The sequence below is a fragment of the Paramormyrops kingsleyae genome, chromosome 17 (genome assembly GCF_048594095.1).
Source record: "Paramormyrops kingsleyae isolate MSU_618 chromosome 17, PKINGS_0.4, whole genome shotgun sequence".
Classification (NCBI taxonomy): domain Eukaryota; kingdom Metazoa; phylum Chordata; class Actinopteri; order Osteoglossiformes; family Mormyridae; genus Paramormyrops; species Paramormyrops kingsleyae.
In genome coordinates this window covers 20,433,827-20,448,385 of record NC_132813.1, presented here as the reverse complement: position 1 = coordinate 20,448,385, position 14,559 = coordinate 20,433,827, and the positions used below count along the sequence as shown (strand labels likewise).

The 14,559-nt window shown below is 44.0% G+C and overlaps 1 protein-coding gene across 5 annotated transcripts in view; it reads left to right on the top strand.

The window, feature by feature from the left end:
- LOC111851372 (cell adhesion molecule 2) overlaps positions 1-14,559 on the top strand; it is a 228,815-nt gene that overhangs the window by 157,827 nt on the left and 56,429 nt on the right. Inside the window, exon 2 of one of the 5 annotated variants that reach the window (XM_023826237.2) lies at positions 508-534. The exons of the other annotated variants lie outside the window; for them this stretch is intronic. Coding sequence (XP_023682005.1) covers positions 508-534 — 27 coding nt within the window. The remainder of the gene's footprint in view (positions 1-507; positions 535-14,559) is intronic. 5 annotated transcript variants of the gene reach the window in all.

Here is a 14,559-nt window from a genome sequence, read left to right as displayed (position 1 = left end):
TATTTTCACCTGTTTCTACAAATATATTCGAATATAACTATACTCCGAAACCTTCGTGTTTATGTTCTTTTGCATGAGACACCCACAAAGTTAATATAGAAAATTCTTCCACCTTGGCTGTTTTTCAGATTCTTTTCCATTTTCACTGGAAATATTAACATAAAAACATATTTATATGCAAAACTGCAACGGCAGGCAGCTTGCAACAGAGCGAACGAAGTTTAAAATAATGATTTTTAATATTACGAACAGTGAGTTTATATTACCTAATAATGGACAAGTATACGTGCAGCAGTGAGGAAAATGCAGCTCTTCTTTTGCCCGTGAGATTTCCGAAAGTCCTGTCAAAACCCTCAAATTACGGGTCCAGCGGAGGCAAGATTACATCACGTCTCTGCCTGTGCGAAATCGTGTTTTGATTCACCATCCTCTGGGGTAAAACCTGTCTAATCTCTTGTTTTTCTGTTTCTCTCTCCTTTTCTGCCCTCTTACCGGACTTCTTTCCAGCGTCAGCTACAAAAAACAAAGGGAGAGGTGAGTGGTCTCCTCAGTGCCTTGCGATGCAGGCCTCACATTCGCATGGGACCCCCGGTAAAAAAAGCAGGCAGGCCTCAATCTTTCAGCAGGTCAGGGGAGACTGCATGCATCCTGCCCGCTGCAGTCCACTGCGCCATGCTTGCTGCTTCATCATAGTTGTCGTTTGTGTGTAGTTTACCAAAGCTTGTTGCTCTTTTTCACCTCTATAAAATATTCTTCTGCGGGTTCAAAAGTTTCATCAATCACTGTCATGATTATTAATTGGCAATTATGAATTGTACAGTGCATTTTAAACCGTAGTGCAGCATTCGATGCTACTTTGGCAATATTTCTGCAGGTCATCGCCACAGGAAGCTAGAGACCAGTCTCGCGATCTGTCAATTTGAATATTGACTGGCTGACTGGTTTTGCTTCATTGGTTTTTAGTTTTTTAGTGTATTGCATTTTCCCCCCAGAATACTGCTGGGAAAAGAGATCAGAAGATTGATTTCTATCCATAGACCTCAAACAAAAAAATATATTAATCAATATATTCTTGCTGAAAATGTCAAGCCTTGACAGAGAACCATCCATTTCCATTCAGATGCACCTAGATGTATCTGAATTTTCAGCAAGATTTACATTGTATTCTGTATCTTCTCCCAATATGCTTCCTACTTGTCTCTTCATATAATCTTGTTGAATGTTGTTAATTATCACTGGACTATATTTTGACAGGAAAATTACAAAAGGCGATACATTAATATACATGAGGCGACATCCCGGGTCAGTTTTTTATTGTAAACATGCTTTTGATTAAAAAGTTACGTTGCATATTTATGTATTCAAATCTGAGAATTCTTTAACAGCGATGAAAAAATATTGCATTATTAAAATCTGGTTACAGCATCACAAGTGCGGTTGTGAGCATGGAATCGCTCGTGATGTTCAATTCATTCAACAGTTAATATTTATCTTTACAAACCAGCCATGCGTGTGCAGTGTGTGAAAAATAAGATCCTACCCAGCCTAAAGAGCCGTCAACTTTCATAAAGTTGCTAAGAGATGAACTCGTGAAAAGTTCTAGGGGAAGTCATCTGGACAAGAGTGGCGGGTGACCTGGGTGACGTCGACCAGGCGTCTCCACCTTCTGGTGGGTGGGGTCTCAGTGACTTCCCGCCGTAGTGCCTCGAGGCAGCGGCCCGAAAGGAGAGTCGGCCAGAGAAGCCACCTTTCGACAGCCATCATAACCCAGTAATGGGTTATCCATTCAAGCCTGAGCCGCAGTGGCTTATTGTTACTCTTGTAAATGGCATAATAACACAAAATTGTGGTATTCCAGTGCTTTCTCGGAACTGCGCCGCTGAAATTATAACATGATGTATGGTGGGGGATGGAGTGCCGGACGAGGTGGAGGAAGTCATCGTGGGGTCCTGACTCCCAGAAATGATAGAGAGCCGGCCGGTCGTGACACAACACGGTGGGGAAAAAAACACTTCATCAAATCCCGCTGTCCGCCGTCGTGGAAAGAGAGGCCGATGATTACCTCTCGGAGCACCCTCGACCCGCCAAGTATTCCGAGGTCAGCCTCCGGATGGCTGAGTTGCGCCGAGTCGCGTCTTCCACTGGACTCGCCACTCTGTCTGTTCCCGGGTACGTCTGTAACGCGTCAGCGTGTCTCTTCCCATAACCGCCAGCACTGGCCGGAGTCTTCAACGATCTACTATGGTTCACGTGACCGATCTCGATCACAAGGAGACGGACAAGACCCAGTCTCATGAATAACTCGCGAACGGGCCCCGATAGCCGTCATCATTTACTGCCATCTGATGGTTCTCGCACCGCTTTATAGAAAATCTATAGTGAGGAAAATGGCCAAAGTCAAAAAGGTGTCTCTGCGCTTTCTTGGCGTAGTGCGAATAGTGTTGGCGGCGCCCCAGGCTCGGCTTTCCGCTGACCATCGGCAATCCCAAGGCTTTTCACGCCCTAAACAATGAGGTGAGAGTCCCCGTCATCCTGTCCTCTCCACATCGACCACACACAACTCATTCATCCTTCCACGTCCAGGGCCTGCCTGTCCACCGTACATGGGTATCTTCAATAAAAGATATAGCTGTTTCAGCATTTTCCCTCAATCAGCTGTCCAGTAAAGGGCACTGTGGCCTCACACCTCAGAGGTTATGGGTTCAAATTCTGCTCCAGCTTTATCTTTGCATTTTTTAATTTTGTGTGCTTGCTCCCTGTTTGCATGGGGCTCCTCCGACAGTCCAGAATCATGCAATTTAGGTGGATTGGTGACTATAAACATCCTTTACTGATGATACTGAGTATCAGAATCATACTGAGGTTTACTGGCCATATTCACACACAAAGGAAATTTGTGTCTGGTTGTCAGTGGTCGTCACGCATACAATAGATACATTAAGACAAGACAGTGGTCACACACAGTCTGACGGATATTTACAACATGCATGTCTGGTTGATATATGTGTAAAAACTGCAAGAATGCATGTCAGTGCAAGGAAATAGATGTATGGATAAATTCCAAAACTGTACTAAAATATAAATGGTTTCTGTTTCTTTTAATGAAATAATGCTTCCATCATCTCTCCTGTGGAAAACCACAGGCGATGTTTAACACGACGTAATATTACATTACCTTAATTAGCTTCATAGCAGACGCCTTTTACCAGAGGAAATTACATACCATTTTTTTATGATGCTTTTATACAGATGAATATGTAATGGAGCATTCAGGTTAAGTACCTTTGCTTTAGAGCACGGGAGCAGTTCCCCCTAGTGGGATCTGAACCTACAACCTTTCCACTACACCACCTCTGCCATCTGTTTCCCCATGTGTTTGTAGCACAGAAGCGGCCTCGCCACAGGGTAAGCCAATCAAAGGCCAGCGTGCCAAATGATCCCGTGCGTGTTAGCTGAGCTAGCGAGTGCTAGCGCTGTTTCTTTTCTTTATCTGTTTTTAAAAGGATCTGGTCGTGTGCGCGCTGCTTTCTCTTGATGGGCCCTGGGCACGCCCCCCCAAACCTCCCCCGCCGATGCAGCCATCCTCTCCGCTCACTTTTGCAAATGTAATCAGTTATTATTAATTCTCTGTAATAATTATTAATTAGCGCGGGCAGAGAAAACAGGTGTGGGGATAATTAGGAGAGTTTGGGTTGTAAAAACAGGTAATTAGCAGAGACAGGAGAGGGGGCGACGTCAGTTCATGGCCCCGGAAGCTCCAGGGGTCCGCAGTGTCAGGCTCTACATGAGGGGGCCACAAGGAAGAGAGAGAGAGACGGGAAGGGCTTGATTCTGGGATCCTGCCGCCCCTTCCCCCCCTGGCAGGACCCGCTCTCCTTCTCCAGGACCTTCCTCTTTGCACGGGTGAGGAAACGAGGAGGCCAGCTGGGCCTCCAGCCGTGCAAAGCAATTATACCGTGCCCAGAGAAGGGGCCCTGTGCCTGCCACCCGGCCAGGAGATAATGGAGAAGCGTTAGAGAGCGAAGCAGGTCAGCAGGGGAGAATGAGCCTCGCCGGCAAGCCACTGTCTTCACATGGTCCCATGCATGTCCTTCTGATTCCATTTTTTTTCCTTGCCTGTCCACTGAAAAATTCTGTGCCTTCCCTGCTGCACCGTATCAGCGTGGTGGCAGCTGGGGGCGACACCCACCACACACACAAATAGCAAGACGGGCCGCTTTCACCTGAAACTATGGTGGCCCTGAAGTGTCAAAACACACCAGAATAACAAGAAACACAAAAAAAGACAAAACATTGAGAAAACAATAAAAAATAACTGAGGAAACAATCATTTTATTAAGGGTATGCATGTCGATAATGTTTTTTTTTTTTCTTATTTTGTGTGTTTCTTAAGTGTTTTTAGTGTTTTCTTAAATGTATTTAATGTGTTGCCCTTCAGGTCCACTGTAGGAACCAGCATGCTACGGAAGCAGACTGTCTTCCCCCTCACTCTCTCAGAGTAAACACTGTAGCCGCACTGCACTTAGGGAATTTCGTTTGAGAAACGATAACAAAAATATGTATTAGCATCATCGTGTCCAACCGTCACACGATTCCAGCTCCCTGAGTTTGGACAGGGAGTTCACAGCATCCAGCTGGGGGCAAAGGGATCAGTGCAAAGACAGCCCCCCATCAGGCCGAGAGGGGCTTCATTACCAGAGGAACCGGCTCTCCTGCAGGAGACTTTCAACTGGGAGGTGAATCGGGGGGGTCAGTGGCTGAAAGTCAGTTGATGAACAGCGGCAGCATTCATGTTCGGCATTCAGCATCAATGCAGCTATACTGATATAGGCCCATTTGATCTGCGTTTTCCCCCACAAATGCACGATAAATACCAGCCCCAAAACATATTATTTATTATCAAATTATACTCCCTAATAATTTTTGATAGTCACTATGTCCCTCCAGCTTTTCTTCTTGACATTTATATTTTTGTTATTAGAGGTCACATGATTTCAAACTGTTTTTCATTTGTTACTAGTTGAGACATTTAGGTTGCAGGGCGATGACTCAAGGGCTGTGACCTTGTAGAAACACTAAGAAGAGCCACAGAAGAAGCAAGACACAAACAGCCATAAACGGGTTTACGGCCCTCAACTTTACCTGCGTTATTCTATCATTTCACAGCCTCCGTTTTAGCTGTCATTTCAAAACTCGAGCGTGAGGTCATGAAAAATGCGATGTCTGCCCTTGCCTTTGTGTTGCCGCACGAGTTATCGCTTCCAGCCTTCCCCGCTCCCATTTCTGGTCCCCAGCCAATAGCCAGCATCCCCAACCCCATTTCTGGTCCCCAGCCAATAGCCAGCCTTTCCACAAGTTTAGTGGGTTAAGACTGGCTTAACTGCAGTGATTGACATGGAAGATATAGTCACCTGGACCATAAGGACAACTACAAAGGGGAGGACTATCATCGATATTCACATGGTCACCTGTTCATTATTTAATTACTCCCGATTGACTGGGATTAAGGTACCTTGAGCCTTAATTTTACAAAAATCTGGCTTTCAGACATTTTATTACCAGTGGATCCAAATGGGCTCACACGCCGCCAGCTTGATTATGGGCCCTCCCGAGCTGGTCACCACTAATAAAAGTGTGGAATAATTAAATATTTACATTACACATATTTGTTTACAATTACTCAGCATCTGTTGTCTGATATAATGAGAAAGCAATTGCCTCGTCTGCATTGTGGTTTTGTAATTAATTTCTGAAATGGAAAAAAAATTGCAGCTTATTAGAAATGTTTGCAGCCCAGGCTAATGGGAGTCATTTCTGTGTTTAATTTAATTAGTATTTAGTTTGTTGCACATGATAGTACATTCGGAATATCCCTAGGACAGCAAGAAAAGGAAAAAAATGCCTGTATTTTATATCCCGGGTTACACTGTAACCTATTTACGTCAAAATATTTTCCTTGTTGCACACTTGAATTCCTTTAGTATAAATTAGTTTTGAAAAGTAATCTTAGAGCCACGTTGAGAGGGCATTAAACTTTCTCGGCACATGCGTGTAATAAATCAGATCACATGCAGTCACTGACTAGAACTGGTTATGTCAAATGTTTAATAGGCAGTGTGATGACTGGATGCTGTTCTCCTGTCTCAACTATGAAAAATGAATGTGTTGATTTCCAAAACGGTGTAAATCCTGAATGACGTATATCTTTGTTTTATTGTTGACATTCTCCAAAATATGCTCACTTACCATAATAGGCTCGGTTACCAATTAAGTTTTCAGGGAGGACATATCAGTTAGAACACTGGCACAGTGGATGGTTTGGGTTAGGGTTTGGGTTAGGTTAAGTCGACATAAACTTTCCAGGGCTGTGTTTAGATGCGTCTTTGCACTGTTCCAGAGCGACTTTGAAATCATGAAGAGTAGCTCCAAGCTGTGAGACCTAGTTAACGCAATGCGGAGAGCGGAGCTCACACACCAGGAATCAAATTCAGCCAAAACAGCAATGTAGCATAAAATAAATCAACCCCCAAGCACCCCCTCCTCCCATTTGTAAGACTGTTCACTGAAAATGATGAAATCTGTGAAACTAAATCTATTTTGGAGTTTCTCTAAATATTGCATTATAATGATCCTTTAAGAAATCCAGTAGCCTGGGCCAAGATAATCAGTTATTAGATGGATGGATGGATGGACAGACGGACGGATAGATGGATAACATCTTTGAAAAATGCAACTGATGCCATGGCAATTACAGTTCATGTGAATAAAGGTTAGCATAAAGAGAGTATAACAATCATAAAAGTGTGAATAAAATTTTGCATATTTACCCTGCATCTGTCTAACATACTAATAAGAAATCCCGACCCTGAATCAAATTAAAATCACTATTACACTGTTTTATCAAATTGATAAGGGATATAAAATGTCATAAAGTAAATTAAATCAACACAAGAAAATATGCTGTCCTTTCCCGTTTCACTTGATGGGTGAATTCATTTAATTTAATTTGGAATTATTTTTGATCCGAGCTTTGATTTGTTCAGCCAATGAGAAATGTGATTTTCATTCATTATTCTTTCTGTGGGCAATGATGCATTTTTTTTTCTTTTTCCAAATTAATAAAGTTTGGATTATAGGTGCATGACAGAACTGAATGGTAACAGAAGACTTCTTGTAAGCAGACCCAGGAATATTTAACATAAGACTCACATCACAGTTTGTCATAGTCACCCTTAAATATTTGATAGTGACCTGTTTTCATATAGATGTCAAAATCAGAAATACCCAACTTTCTATAATTAACATTCCATAGATGATGTGATGGAAAATGCAAATTCTGATGAGAAAATGCAAAGAAATTGGGTTCTATCCTAAATTTACCCCCAGTGGCTTTAGATGCAGTCAGTGCCTTTTGTGGAGAATATCTTCTCTATGTGTGTGAGCTGTTCTCATCATTTGGAAATAGGGCAGCCGCTTCTCTGGACCCATGGATCGCGTCTCTTTCTCCCAGTCACACACGCAACTCCCATCTGAGCAGCAGATCTCTAGGTGAAGTTTTTAAAATACCACTGATCGCTAAAAGATATCAAAGAACAGTTTCTAATTGAAAACCAGTCCTTTCACTGCATTTAATGGTCTTCTGTTGGATAATTAAACAGAATCATTTATTTTTTAGAAAATAAAAAGAAAGCTAGAACTATTTATGAATTCTTAAAAATATCTGAAATGGAAATGAAATTGGGAACTTTAAATAAAAATAAAAGGTAACAAAAATGACTGATGCTAGGAAAGCGTGTATTCTCGGCATGGATACATGGAGTCCTAGATGAGCTTTCAAGAGCCTGGTGCTCTAACACCCCCTGCTACGCTCAGCCTCTTTAAACAGAACCAGCAAACTTCAGATAAAGGGAATCATTCCCCTCTGATCTCTTTGAAAGTTATGACAGTTACATGAGCTTCTGCACACACGGGCCTTTCGGGGTTCTCACCGAGTCGGACTTTCGCGAGTTCTATGGTGAGAAGGCAAAACCGAGATTGCCCGAGGTCCGAGTGGTCCGTCAGGGCGGGCCCAGAGGTCGGTTGGCCTCGGGTCCAGTGTCGACATATCCTCTTCTTTCAGAACACAGCCGTTGGTCATTCATGCTAAACGTCAACGGTAAAGAGTCGCAGTGACGCAAAGTAGCTTGGATGTGGGGGTGGGAGGTGGCAAGAGATTTAGCTACTTCGACAAATGTAATCTGATTGAACTTGGGGAGTCTTACGTGTCTGCCAAAGTGACGAGCTAGTCCTCCCTTTGATTTGCTTTTACGGGAACATAATAAGCTATGAAAATGAGCCTGTAATAGGGGCTGTCGAGAGCATCGGCTTTGACGTGATCTGCCGCTACCTCCTCTTAGATTGCCGGGCCTCTCGTCTGTTGTCTGAAGCTTTCGCATCTCTGTGTTTGGAGAGGGATAGGAGGTAGACGGCTTCAGAACGCAGACAGATGGGATCCCCACGGTAATTTCCCTATGTTTTAATTATTTATAGGTAATGAATTAAGATGAAGTTTTGTTCTCCGAATTGATGTTCTTTGTTTCTGAGCCTTCTGCCCCTGCCCGCGGTTTACCTGCTGCGACGGTGTGCCGGCCGCTGGTCCAGAGGCTGCATAACCCATTATTTGGTGCATTCGGCCGAAACGGGACTCTCATCTGAGGCACACGAGCCTCATTATACTCCCATCTAGTGGGGCCATATTTCCAACTTTCCGCTTTGGGGGGGGGGGGAAAGCCCAGCAAAGTGGCATCAGAGCGAGGGTAGTTTTTCACAAACCGCATTCCGGTCGACGTTTTTTTTCTTTCTTTCCTAGTGGGTGGAATGTCCTTCCCGTCCAATGAGCCGTGCCGCTTCACACGGGATGGAATGGCTCTCCCAGGACGAGGATGGACCACTGAACAGCAGAGATTCAGCCGTTATCTTATAATCGGATCAATCAATCGGAATCACGCGCCTAATCATTCGGAAGGGTTATGCGAGACATAAAAGCTGAAGCCAGATATTTATACCTCACGACTCCTGCATGAATAATACATTCTGCTTAGTCAAAGTTGTATAGATTACGTTCTTTTGTGTCTGTTTCTCATCTCCTGCTCACAAGGTTAACCACAGGATGCTTTAATCGATACCATCCCCGGGCTGCATCTTCCCCACGTGCGTCAAACCAAGATGGGTCAGGTGCCGATTGTGGCCTCATCCAAAAAACGGCAGATGTTTCTCCCGGGTTGATGTCCGCCATTGTTTCCTGCGGCATTCCAAAAACATCCATGTGGCACAACCCCCCCACCCCAATGCTGATTTGAAGATGCAGCCAATTCAGCGATTGCTCTGAATTCTGCGGCAGTTTACAGCTGTGAGATGACTGGATGGCGACTGCCTATTAATATTCATGAGGCCAGCTATAGATGTCCAGGTGGCTTCTGCCACAAAGCATAAGCCATAGAAGATAGCAATTAGAGCTCTCCCAAAATGCACTGCACACTGAACCCCGTGCTCCCTGGTCTGTAGATAGTTACAATACTTACAGAACTCTCTATTTATGGTGTTCTTTGAAAAACACATTATATAACAGAAAATCTAAATCTAAATATTCTTTGTGAATACACTTGTGCATGTCTTTCTCAGTTTATTTTTCTATGAAGCAGCTGTCCCTACTAAATACAAGCCAATACATCTGAGGACCTAAAATAGCCTATTTTATATCATGGTTATGCCCTTGTGTTTCCTGGTTGTTAGATGGACTGTATGGAGTTTTGAGGAAAAGAAGCCCCAGAATCATGTTTAATGCAATCCAGGATATTTCGCTTATTGAAAAGACACTAAATATATCTTTTCTTAATACGGTCTTTGTACTTAGTTGTACATTGTGCCAGTTTGCAGAATAAATATATAAAATTCAGTTTATATTTATGAAACCTGTATAAAAACACAATACGAGATATCTCTAACAGATATTAAGTTAAAAATTTACTGATTACTTGGTAATCACATATAGCCAAAGAATAGATCCATCCATCCATCTAGCAGCCTGTTCAGTGCAGGGTCAGCCTAACCCTATCCCATGAAGCACCGGACACCAGGCAGGGGATACCACAGGATGCCGTTATAGTTAATTACGGTTATGTATGTGTTACCTGAAAAGCCCCAGGATGAGGCGCAGCGAGACGCAGCCACTTCCCTGCTTTGCAGGGTCCTCCTTCAGGAGGTGCGGCGTACGCGTGCTGCGCCTCCTGAGTCCCTCTGCACAGGCCTCATTATCGGCCTGCTTATCAGGCAGGAGGTCACCGCCCTGCCTCCTGCCTCTATCTACTCCCCGATTCATTCAGATTAGCCCTCTTTTCCCTTGTCATCCCCTCCTCCTCGCCTCCCTTAGTGCTTCCTCCTTAATACCTGCTTATCTCCTTAAACTGATGTGAGATGCGTCAAAAGCATCCAATGTCTTATTACAGTGCTGTAGAAAAACCCCTGAAACCTGATTCATAGCTAAGCACCATCAGAAAGCTTCCGCGGTACCTTGACTTGCTTTTATATAATGCTTTTTAAATAATGACTCTTACAGGTCCTTAATTGCACACACAAAAGGAAGTTTTGACGGAAATCGGTACCACTTCTGCTGACCAGTGCCAAATGGCTTCTATTCTCTGCAGATGATGTACAGAATTACAAAAGTATGTAGGACGTTTGTGTTATTTGTCTGCTACAATGGCCACAAACAAAATCAAACAAAACTAACAAACAAAATAAAACAAACCTTGATACATAGCTGATATGAAGCATAGCCCCCTGTTTATATGCAGCTTAGACGTGTCCTCGTCGTGCATTGGGAGTAGAGATGATGCCCCTGTGAGGACAGTGTCCAGCCGGCCAGGCAGAGGAGTGACAGCTCTTAACCTCTTGCTATGCACTTCCTGTGTCTTCCTCTCCTGGCTATCAGGTGCAATGAAGCTTGTGCATTAAACTGGACATCCCCCCCCCAATGCAATCACTGCATGATGCTGCTGTCACTAATGCGACAGAGTGACTCTGCTCCCTCTCCCCTAACACGTCGCCATGGTGACCTCGGTGGCACGTCTACATTCACACCCTCCTTCAACAACCCCCCCCCAGGTGTGACAGCATTCAAAATACAAGCCAAGCTGCCCTATCCCCTTCTCCCACCCCCGACTCACATATTGTCCCTTTCAAACACTTAACTGTGTTTGACTCCCCGACACTCAACCACACCCCCCCCACCCCCCAGACCTCTGCTTCCTCATATCCTCTGGTCTTAGGATCCCCTTGATGACTCCGTCTTCATCTCGGACTTGATAGGCTGCAGAGATCCCCAAGCACGACGATGTCATTCCCTAAATCTCCGCCTGGTCCCGTCACCTTCCTCTCCGGGACAATTTATCATCTGGTTGAGCAGCTAAAATCATTCAGTCTGTGTCAGTCTATTACTATGCAACTTCCCCGCACATCCTAATGGCTGACAGCTGAATCCACAAAATCTTATATGCTTTTTTATGTACAAATAAATTCCAAGCCCACAGATGTGGGCCAAGCAGACATTCCTTATGGAATAAAATATATGGATTATCTATAGTTTTTAATATATGTAAATGCAGTACTGAGTCGAATCAAGAAAGTACTGATTAAAAAGAAATTATAATGCACTCAAATATGTAATACTGAATTATTTGAGTTGCTTTCTGTATGCTTAAATGCTATTCATTGAGTTTTCATGTATTTCGTGTTTTTACACTTCAGTTTGATAGTTGGGAGACTGGAAGTTAATCCCCAGCTCTGCACGTGCACAATTTGCTGGTTCTCCTAGTGCTTCTGATGGTTCCTTCAATGTTCTTTGATGGGCTGGTATCCCATCAGGACACCCCCAAGCCCTATGCCTCCTGGAATAGGTGCACCATCTACCTGTACCAGATACGTGGAAGATAGGTGAATATATTCACTGTAAAATAGCATATTTCTTAGTATATGACAATATATTTTTAATGCATTGTGGAAAACCCCCGTACACTCTCTGCTTTGCCTGGAGTAGAGTTCCTGCTCCTGCAGATTCTGTAGAATTGCTACTGGATGGAAATGCATCCTATGCTGCTGCATGGTGGCCTCGTTCCTGAACGTCGGGAAAGAGCACAGGAGCTCCAGGTCTTCCCCAGTGGAAAGCGGGTGCTGATTGCAGACCGCCTCCACTGCGCGCATGCTGCGGATCTCCGGGGCAAATGTCACTCGCTTTCATCCCCTTCTGGCTAGAGGCAAAGCTGTGAGAAACGCAGAGAAATGTTTTGCTGGCAAGCAGTTTTTCAGAAGGTTCCGCAAAAGATCACGCTGGAGATGTTCCCATCGCCGTCTCCCATTAGAGTCATTACCCAAAGAGCAAAAATTTGCATCGAGGTGATTTAGCAAAATTAAGCTGGAATGAACATACATACATCTGCATATGTTGGTGCTACTGCAAGGGGTTTATTATTGTATTCTGTGCTTGTTCCACTTGTTTTTTGCAGGTGTATGATAAATGTGCATATTGTGTGTAAATTCTATAGAGGCAGCTCTCAACATTTTTAAAGCCAAAGTTAAGGGCCCTATCATGTTTTTCCAGTTTTCCCTTTTCTTTAGTGTGTTTCATAGCATTACAGTATGTGCATGTAAATGGTCTGCAAAGTCTTAGGGGCCAAAGTACATGCCAAAGGTAGTAACTCTCACCACAGAAACCACTCTTCTCTAATTTGTCTGAAACACCTTGTTGGAATTCCAGCCCTTACTTCCTTGACATGGTGATGTCACCTCATAACGCAATCCTTATTGGCCACTTGCTTGCAAGTTTGGCACGCCCACACATAACCAACTGCCCGCACAGTAACTGTTTCCAACAGGAGTGGAACATGTAGGGCAAACTGACCAATCAGAGCACACCGGGTTCATCGGGGGTGGGGCTTAAAGCTCTAATGGAGCATTTCGGACAGTTATAGACAGAGTGAACAAAAATGTACTGTATGAGAAAAATAATATGCTTTTGGAACACTGAAGCATGTAAATCTCTTCTAGTAGACCCCAAAAGTAAAATTATGAACACTGAAAATGATCATTCAGCTCCCTTAAGTAAATCCAGACTTGATAGTCAAGATACACGTTTATAGAAGCACTAATGTGAAAAGGACATGTGCCGCTTAACAAATTTACACTTTATATTTTCATTTGTATATTATTTGTTCTTTAGTACTTATTACTGGTATATGTTTGGCTTTGTCTTGCTGTGAGGTGTCTTGAATGATTTGGGAAGGTAAATCTTCCCTTTTACATATAATTTCACCCCCCCCCAAAAAAAAATAGAAACCCTGCCAAGATAAGCAGTAGAAGATGGATTTAGAGATTGTATACAGGTATATCAACAATTAAGCCAGTTACTGGTTTTTAGAGGTGGATAGTTCAGGTCCAGAAAGTAAAAATCCACCTTTGCTGGTTTTTATTAAAATGACACTGACTGGGATATGGCTTTATACTCTTTTTCCATTTTTTTTCTTGATCATTGATACATTGATTTAATCAGTTCACTGATTAGTGACTGGTGAGTTACTGGTTTGGAGGCTTTATTCGCTGATGGTAAGACACCTGTGCAGAGTAAAGGAATATTGCTTGATGTTAATTATTCCCCAAATTAGAGTCAGCAGTATGTCGTGTGTTGTGTAAAAACAGCTCTGCAATATCAATTAAATTCCTCCCGTGTTATGAGTTAAATGCTTCCCGTCGTCATCCCGTGGGTGTGCAGTAAATCGGAATTATTGGAGTCAACGCCTTGCAAGGGTACCACAAAAAGAGGGTGTGATTTAATTTTTTTTCGCCCTGCTGGATCGTAAGTCCTCACCCTAGGGTGTTTCCTCGTCTCTCACCCACAGAGAGTGCGCCGCAGGCTTCCCGCCTACGGAAACACCCGAGTTCAACTTCCTGGTTTCTCGCTACTCCTGTGCTTAATCCGGGAGACCACATGCATGCGGAAATGCGGATGTGATGGCGTGGGATGGCCTGTGGTGGCTTTGGCAGCAGCCAGTGATGGGAGGCACAGCACAGCTAAGGTTTTGGGATAACTCTGCAGCCCCATCTGTATCGATGCTGCTATATAGGTAATTTCGTCAGTCAGCGCCAGGGGGCAGCAGGAAGGTGAGGACAAGTGGTGGCCAAGCATGTAAAGCTGTGGGGATGACTGGGGTCATGCCATGCCCCCTCCTTGCTGTGCGTGGCACTGTCTCCCGCAGTCTAGCGTGATGAGTAGGCGGGGTCTCGCAGCAGGCGCGGTTCGGCTTCGATGCTGGGCCCGCTAGCTGAGTGGCTCTGGGGCCGTTGGGCATACGGAGATGGGCGGAGCAGAAACTCACAGTCTGGACTGGTCAAGGGTGGCTGGAAGTTCAAAACTCCGGGGGAGGCGGAAGGCTTGGAAGTGTGGCTTAAAAAATGCTAATAATCTTTGGCGGGCTTGGATGGGGCACGTACCAAGAATACCTTCAATGCAGCCTTTCTTAAATTAAAATA